The 9506-nt window shown below is 34.0% G+C and overlaps 1 protein-coding gene across 1 annotated transcript in view; it reads right to left on the bottom strand.

Annotated features, from left to right (window-relative positions):
* RASSF3 (Ras association domain family member 3) overlaps positions 1 to 9506 on the bottom strand; it is a 26933-nt gene that overhangs the window by 3843 nt on the left and 13584 nt on the right. Inside the window, exons 2-3 of the mRNA XM_015820819.1 lie at positions 5896 to 6003; positions 3091 to 3355 (exon numbers count right to left, since the gene is read on the bottom strand). Of these exons, the coding sequence (XP_015676305.1) occupies positions 3091 to 3355; positions 5896 to 6003 (373 nt within the window). The remainder of the gene's footprint in view (positions 1 to 3090; positions 3356 to 5895; positions 6004 to 9506) is intronic.

Raw genomic sequence — 9506 nt, 5'->3', positions numbered from 1 at the left:
CAAAGACTCAAGAAGAAGATTTGGATTTTAAGGAAGATATCTGGAAGGATTGGCGGCAAAAGCGGAAACTGGATTGGAAATATCTAAAGAAATTTTACAAGGATACAGAGAAGAGGTGGTGATGGACTCAGTTGTGACTTTGGGATGCAATTTTAAAGAAATACTTATAGAAATGGAAAATTATAGTATTGCATATTAGAAGCAGCTGGGGGATTTCTTAAGAGTATCTTGTGCTGCAATAATATAGGTATTTTTGTTCGAGATATTAAGAGATTAATTTTAAAAAATTTTGGAGAAGGAGATGAGATCTGGTGGAGGTGTGGATTCAAAAGGGATTTTTGAAGAGATGCTATCTTTGATGTGATTAATCAATATATTATAAAATGTTATTTTTGATATGACATACTGATAAGGTGATATATCTGACTTTGGGATGTAATTTTAAAGAAACACTTATAGAAATGGAAAATTATGTATTGCATATATTATTGCTTATTTCTTAAGAGTATCTTGTGATGTAATAATATAGGGTATTTTTGCTCGAGATATTAAGAGATTAATTTAAAAAAAAAAATTTTGGAGAAGGAGATGGGATATTCTGATGGAGGTGTGGATTCAAAAGGGTATTTTGAATTTTAGTGGTTAAAAGATGCTATTTTTGATGTGATTAATTAATACTTTGGGATGTAACTTTAAAGAAATATTTATATGATTAAAAGGGTTCTGAATTATAGTGGTTACTTTAGTTACATGCTAACTGGCATTAATTAATATTGTGGGATGTAATTTTAAAAGTGTTCTGAATTTTAATGATTATTATGGTGGAGTTGTGGAATTATAAGGGATTTCTGGAAAAAAAAATACTTATATATGGAAAATTATAGCATTGTATATTAAGGGGTAGAGGGATTATTGTTTATTATAAAATGTTACTTTTGATATGATATATTGATAAGGTACTTTGGGATGTAATTTTAAAGAAATAATTTTAGTGGTTACTTTAGCATTAATTAATATTGTGGGATGTAATTTTAAAAGTGTTCTGAATTTTAATGGTTATTATGGTGGAGTTGTGGAATTATAAGGGATTTCTGAAAAAAAAATACTTATATATGGAAAATTTTAGCACTGTATATTAAGGGGTAGAGGGATTATTGTTTATTATAAAATGTTATGATATATTGATAAGGTGATATATAATTGGTGATTGAAAGCTAAGAATTGAAGAGAAGGCAAAGTTTTCTTTTCTTTTTTTTATTAAGATTAAGGGATTGGTGAAGATGGATTGGTTATATGTAGATAGATTATTGTAGTTTATATTTGATTTTNAAATACTTATATATGGAAAATTATAGCATTGTATATTAAGGGGTAGAGGGATTATTGTTTATTATAAAATGTTACTTTTGATATGATATATTGATAAGGTACTTTGGGATGTAATTTTAAAGAAATAATTTTAGTGGTTACTTTAGTTACATGGTAACTGGCATTAATTAATATTGTGGGATGTAATTTTAAAAGTGTTCTGAATTTTAACGGTTATTATGGTGGAGTTGTGGAATTATAAGGGATTTCTGAAAAAAAAATACTTATATATGGAAAATTTTAGCATTGTATATTAAGGGGTAGAGGGATTATTGTTTATTATAAAATGTTATGATATATTGATAAGGTGATATATAATTAATTGGTGATTGAAAGCTAAGAATTGAAGAGAAGGCAAAGTTTTCTTTTTTTTTTTTTTTTTAATAAAGTGTATTTCCTGATCCGGTCTCCTTCAAAAGGCTGACAGCAATCGAGATTACTCTTAGAAAAGTCACCTCACCTTTTTTATGAGGCCACTATTCCTCCCATAGAAAAAAGGTAGCTGTCAGGCAGATTCTGCCTTGTGGCAGCTAATGCTAAAATGGCTATGGAGATTGTACTCCACATAAATATTCCTGACAATAAACATAAAATTGCTTTGATAAAACGATCTTGCAAGGTCCTTAATGGAGTTTTTTTTCTTCAGCTCTTCTTCTGATAGGTCTCCCTCTTTTTTATCAGATTCTCTGGTGTCTTGGGAACCTGTTCACAGCACCAGCCAAAGATAAAGCTACTTGATCTTCTTTTACTGACAACATAAGCCCCAGTAACCCCTTCTGAACATGTCAGAAAATATAAAAGTGAATGAGTGAAAAGTCAATATTAGTTGGACTATCAGATAGCTAGGTATTGCCAGATTTTCCAATACAAGGAAAATGTAAACTCACTTAGAATGTAAAATGCTAATTAGCAATCAATAGCTATATCTCATAATTCAAAAGTGCTACAAGAAAAAAAAACATGCACTCTGAAATTAGAGGAGTTCCCGAATCATGGTTTATAAAGCTATCTATATTAGGCTTAACAAACCACAATCAAGGCCATTAATCAGCTTCACAATGATGGTAGGAACTTTTGAATAGAGTACTAAGCTTATGAAAGAAACTAACAAAAGCAAACAAGCAACCCTAAAATGAGATTTATTTGCTACAGGCCTGGAAATTGAAACCATGAAACCACATAAACACTCGCTCAGCATGGATTAAATCAGTTATTCTGAAAAACAAGTAATATCTTTATGAAGCCAAGATAAAAGTACTGACTTTATCCCAAATGTACTCTCCTTAAACTAGCAAACATTAGATTGACATCACCTAATTCAACCAAACTATTAATAGCTTTTAGAACAAGTATCAAATCAAATTTGTTCAAAATTCAATTCATTGTGACACTAATACCCCTAATTTCCTGGTTCACACAAGTATATAAGATTCTGCATGCTGGCTGTAGAACCAAATAAAACATTAAAGTTGTCCAAAGATTCTATTCAGCTGAAATTTATCATACATATGCATGAAACAGTTCAAAAAGGGAAATTTAATTTCTGCTATTTTAATAGTTTTTGATATTTTATTAGAAATATGATCAGTTTGTCAAATAAATTTATTTTCCAACATACAATGTCTCAGAAATAATTCTATGTCAAATCATAAAAGAATAAAATTAGCATCAAAATATTTTTCTTTAATCAACTTACAACTCAGGAAAAATCTATTTGCATACCTTGATCTTCCTTATGACATTGTTTATAAAGTGCAAACTTGGCAGGATTATCAGCCACCAGAAACTTTTTGAGCAAGGCCTCAATCACTTCACGGACTGTGTTAGTACTGCTGATATGAAGAGTGTTCATATAGCCATTGGGCAAATAAAAAGTTGTTTCATTGCTGTTGAGATACTTCCCTACATTCACAGAAGTCTGCAGAGTGATAGGTCTGTAAAGTTCTATCTGAACTTTTATGAAACCAGTATATATTCCGCTTGCGTTCTATAAGTAAAACATACATATGCATATAACAATGAAATTATATTCATGTGTTCTATAACAAAATGGAGAACAGATACATTTTCATGTACATGCTTTAGATGGCACAGGGGAAAAGAAAGAAAAACTCAGCAAATAATCAGATTGTTATTCCCCTCAATACTTAGGTAAGTACAGATTGTTTACCAGTACAGGTAATAATGCTCAGTTAACAGTGGAAACTGGAAGTGCCAGAATTTCAATTGCAAAGCAGTGCAGTCGCATGACATTGTGCTTTACTATCATGTTGCTTAGCAATAGAAATTTTGGCACTTCCAGTGTTAATCACCATTATTAAGCACAATGTCTTGTGACCACCATTTATGATATCCTGCTGACTTCCTCATTGACTTGCTTGTCAGAAACTGGCAGTGAAGATTGCAAATGGTGATCAAATGACCGCAGGATACTAAAACAACATAACTGCAAGCTGGGCATTGAGAACCCAAGTTGTGATCACATAAATTTATGGGGATCTATGATAGCTGGTTTGAGAACTGGCCATAAGTAGCACTTAGCAGCAATAGCATTTAGATTTATATATCACTTCATAGTGCTTTACAGCCCTCTCTAAGTGGTACCGCTCATTCAGCACCGTTAAGTTGAAAGGTTGCTGAACAAGCAAACCACCATTTGTAATCACAATTGAACAGTCTTCTAGGCATTTGCACATATGAGATTTCTGAGCAGATATCATCAGAACATTCTAAATTTGTTCTGCACTTTCATAGGCCCTTAAGAGTCCTTCCCACTGCACATTGTAACCATGAGGTCACCGTAATCACTCACAGGTAAGCATCTAAATGTCTGCATGAGGAATGTAGGGAGAATCATATGAATACATGAAGAATCCAAGTCCACAGGTTACAAATAAGCAACCTAAATTTATGTTGAGATCTCTGTGCACCATGCATAAAGATAACTAGCAATCTATGTTTACCTGAGGTGGAAAAGAACAATCAATGCAACCAAAGCAAAATCAACAGCTAGGACTAGGTTGTTGTATAATGTATGCCAGAAAAATGACTTTAAAAGCTGCAGTTAATGGTACCCTTATCCAAATTGAATGATCTTATGCAAGATGTGGAATAAGTCTGGTTAACACAACCAGGGGACTGTGAGTTTTAATTCTGCCTTAGGGATGAAAGCCAGCTGCGTGATTTTGGGCCGATCACCAGGAGATTGAGTTCCAATACTGCTTTATGCATGAAAGCCAGCTGGGTGACTCTGGGTCAATCACTCTCTTTACCCAACCTACCTCACAGGGTTTTGTTGTGGGGAAAATAAGAAGAGGAAGGAGTAGATTCACCACTTTGAATTACTTATAAAATAATAAAGGCACAATAAAAATGTAACAATTAAACCAGTTATTCTTTGGTACTGATCAGGTCTGGCAGCCACAATAACTGCTATAGTGCATAGCCTCACAGAAAGTCTTTGAGAAAAGTAGAGTAATTGCATTATGAATGATGTTATAATTTATTAAACACTCCTTGCTCAAACACACAAGACACAGAGGGCATCTGTCAGATGGTGGATAGTTATTGCTGGACTTGTATATTCAAATCATAAGTTAGGATGTACAATGCACAAACAATTCACAAAAGCCAAACAGTAAACACAATAACAAAAAAGAACAATAATAATACAATAAAGTTTAATACTATAAAAACCACAGTTCAGCAAGCACCAGCATTTCAAATGGAAAAAGAACATGTTTTCTTAATATTCACCTTAATGTGACTAAATTGCAATCACAAAAATCAGAGATTTATATTTCTAAGTCCTTTAAGCATGCACAGTGAGAAGGAACATTCAGAGCCACAAAATGTAGCTCAGTATTTGTATACTTCAATTGTGACTGAATAAGTATCTTGTGGAAAACGAAAGGACTCTTTACGAATTCCAGAGGGTCTTAGTAGAGAGGTTTATTGCACAGGTTCAGAAGCAATAGCAACCAAGCAATTCTGAACCCCGAGGGCAGGTTCAGAATCTAGTTTTATACTATCCTTTTTCAGGAACAAAGAAATACACATTGTAATATACATTGTAATACATTATGTTCACTTCTCATGGGTATACAATGGGTGGTTTGATACATACATTGTATCCATGCGCAATGCGCATTAGGTTAGTCACATACTACTGACACATCATTATTCTGATGATTGTTCATTATTCCACCTTAAGTACAGTAAACTGTAATACACAGAGACCACGTGAACAACAAAATAGACAGTCCCACATTTGCTTTTTCTCCAATGCTCCCATCTTCCTTTGCCTGTCTGGGTCTGACAAGCTATAATCCTGTCTAGTAATATGAATTCTTGCAAAGCGAGGAGGTGAATGCTAAGAAATATTTTATGCAATATAGAATTTATTTGCCATAATTTATAGCACTGATAATCACATCTAGTACTGACTTCAGGAAGGCAAGACTAACCTTTCTGTCCCAAACAGACATGCTACCTAATCATACTAAACACTGTATATAAAAAGCTTACCAATGTCATCTTTAGCTTGTCAGTAACATCTGAATTGTATATTTGGACTTTTTCCTTGATTGCTTCCTTGGTGAGGTAATTATGAGTTTCTCTCTCCTTCTGAACATCCTAGAACAAAATAGGTTGAAAATTTCAAAGATATTAAAAGATTAGTTCTACTACAATTAAAAAGTAAAACCATGAACTGGGGATCTATAAATAATATGTATGATTGGTAGTGCACAGCAACCTTTTTAAAAAAATAAGAGTGATTGAAAGCTACATAGTAAAATGACAGCATTATATCCTGCAAAAATTTATCATGGAATTAGCCTCTTTTTCCCTTTTCTTTAATGTCTTTTGACAGAAAAGGAAGTTACACATATTTGCTGTCTAAAACATAAAAAATATGGTTTTTGATGAAAAAAATGAGTATCTGTGTATTACGACAAGGCAGAAGAGAAGTTCTACTCATGATTCCACTTACTTGGCTCAAATATTCCCAATCAATACATTCTTCTTTTTTATATAAATATTTTATTAATTTTCTAATTTTACAATCATAAGTACTTAAGCAACGTGTTGTCTGGGTTATGGTTAGGGTCAATAAATTCTAATATTACAGGAATCTAATTCATAAAAAGAATACATTCAAGACACTTTACCAATTTCTATGCGAAATGAACCCAATAAATACTTTTAACAAATATTGTACTGGCACATCTCATTAAAGCTACTTAAGGCTTGAACATACATTTATGTCTCTCTTTGAAGCATTTAAAATTGAGGAATCAATGATATAAAGCACTGAAAATTCAGAACTGTTGTAAACATACTGATTCATTAGCAAGATTCAAGATATTATTGGTTTGTCTAAAAAGTAATATGTTCATAGAATTTCTAGGATACCAAACCTCCTAGCCATAACTTAGAGTTAATGAACAAGAGGGAAAGCACATTCACAAGATTATAGATATCAATTGATTTAGTAACTGTATCTGGGGTTAGAAAAATACTTTTGAATCTGTTGGCCTTGAAATGGAGTGAACTTAAAATTTTTGAAAAGCACACAAACATATATAATATTTATATTAAAACAGACATTAACCTTATCAGCAATCACCTCTGTTTTTGTATAAACTAGTTCTACAATATGATTAATAAACTGTGACTGTTCTTTCATTTGCAACCTATAATGGAAGTTCCTGCTACAGAAAGCTAAAATGTAAAAGAAAACCAAAAATACAAAATAATTGTGTGTGTATGTTTGAGTATAAGTGAACGAGAGAAAACTTAATATGTACTTGTGATAGTAAAGCTGAACAAGTTTATCATGATCTAATTCCAAAACCACTGGTTTTGCCATACCCTATATGGCAGTGCTTTAACTGTTGGCATGCAACCCATTTCTAAATAGAGTTGGTTGTTTAAACTTTGAAGGCTAAATTGCAAGAGTGGCATTTAGACTTCTTATACAAGAATTACAGCATGAGGAACACTAGATTACCTATCCCATTACAATTAAATAAGATTAATTAATTAATTTTTCTATAGTACAACTTTTTTATCTCATTCTAACAGATTTTAATATGGTGATCAAAATAGCATAAAACTTAATTTCTAAGTTATTGCACACATCTTTTTGACTGTTGTTCTACATATTTTGCACTGAAGGATAAAGTCTTTTCCTTTGACCAATCTGGCCAAGAAGCTGAAAGTCTGGTTTTGTATATTTTCTTTTTGCCAAGAAGACATACAGGGAAGTTGGAGAAAGCCTTAGTCATCTAGCAAATAAACAATGCTATCCTTTAAACTAAACTGTTCAAGATGAATGAAACACAGATTAGGTTCATTATCTTCCTAAATTCTACAGGTTCTCCTCAACATACAACCACAATTGAGCATGGAATTATGGTCATAAGTTTTTGTGGTTTTTAAGTGAGGCACTCATATGATCACCTCACTCCAAGTTCATAAACCCAGCTCACCCCACTGCAGTCATTAAGCAACTGTACAAGTCATTAAGAGCAGCACAGGATGCTTAAGGAGGTGGGGGAGGCCCTGGGAGACTTGGAGCAGACCAGGCCCACACTGTGGCTGGCACCCCCCCAGCTCACATATGGCTTGTGCCAGACCTCTCAGGGCCTCCCCCTCAAGTCATCCCTTGCATAGCTTCCCTGCGGGCCTTGATCCTCTTTCCTGCCCCATCACGCCTTGCTCCACTTGCCTCTTCCAAAGATTGCTTTTCAAAAAAGCACCCAGTCGGTGCAATGCACAACCATCCTGCAAAGGTAACCCACACTATTCTGTAGGTAGGCACCATTCACATGCAGAAAACTGAACTAAGAAATTGCAAGAATGGTGGCTGCTTCCAGAATGATGCAAGACAGCTTCTATAAAAGCCTGCATAATGTGACAATGGCTGGGTGCTATTTTAGAAATTTAGTCTTCAGAAGAGTTAACTAGAGCAAGGCATGACGGAGTAGGGAGAGGCCCAAGGTTGTAGGACCTAGCAGGGTGTGAAGCATGTCCAGGAAGTAGGCACAAGAAACCCAGTGGGGCAGGAGGGATGAGCAAAATATGCAGGGAAGCAGTTGTAGCATCCCTGAGATCAGTTGTAAGTGCGGGTACATTGCCAGGCACCCGAATTGCAACTACAGGACCATGGGAGCACTTTACCTCATGCTATACCCAATACTTCGGATATAGATCTTAAGTCCCTTCATGTAGCACCATTGTAATTCTGAATGGTTGCTGAACAAAAGGTCCTAAGTTGAAAACTACTTGTAATATTGTTAATTATTTTGGCTTACTGCCACAACAAACAATGGTTAAAACAAATCATGTCTTAGGACTATAAGGGAGCCCGTAATACATCATGAAGAAGCTATTACTTTGTATATTCCTATAAGTGTTTTCATGAAAAATGAAAATTTTTCATGAAAATTAGTGATCTGCTTAGCTTTATTTCAATATGCTGCTAGTGACTATAAAACAAACCAAGAAGAAACATGGTATAAAGTATATAAATTTATCATACCATAATTGCTGGATGGGATAATTTTCTGTTTGCCAGAATACTGGGTCACACAATATTCACTATCCCACAACTCTCTATACAAACATAGTTCTCAGGAAAAAAATAAGGACATACATACTGTTGCTGTACTTGTCTGACTTATTTTGCAGTCATACAAATAGAGATATCATAAAAAGATCAACTTAAGAAAGGCTTAGCAACACTGAATATGAATAAGTACTACTGTGACTTAAAGAGGAAAACTGTTATGGATGCAACAGGTGATCTGGAAAAAGAAGAGATTCATGATTACAAGGACAAAAAAAAAGAGAGCATTTTAAGTCTTCAGGCAACATGCCAGTCACACCTTTATTATACCAGTACTGATAAGTAAAGTTAGTTTGTGCAGGTGAGGTGTGGGAAGTTAGCCCAGAGAAGGAAATATTAAAAAGGCAGAAAGAAAGATATTGTTCACCAAAAGGATTTTTAAAAGCATTTTTTGAAAAGCAGAAACCAAACCTGGCCTCATCTCTTTGCCCAAAGCAGTAGCTAGTCTTATACATATGCAGATGTGGAACCATCAGGAAGTTTGGAGCCAGGGATGTCAAGACAA

The sequence above is a fragment of the Protobothrops mucrosquamatus genome, unplaced genomic scaffold (genome assembly GCF_001527695.2).
Source record: "Protobothrops mucrosquamatus isolate PMUCROS unplaced genomic scaffold, P.Mucros_1.0 scaffold_156, whole genome shotgun sequence".
In the NCBI taxonomy this organism is placed as follows: Eukaryota; Metazoa; Chordata; class Lepidosauria; order Squamata; family Viperidae; genus Protobothrops; species Protobothrops mucrosquamatus.
Note: the sequence above shows the minus strand (reverse complement) of the source record. Positions and strands in the feature narration are given on the sequence as shown.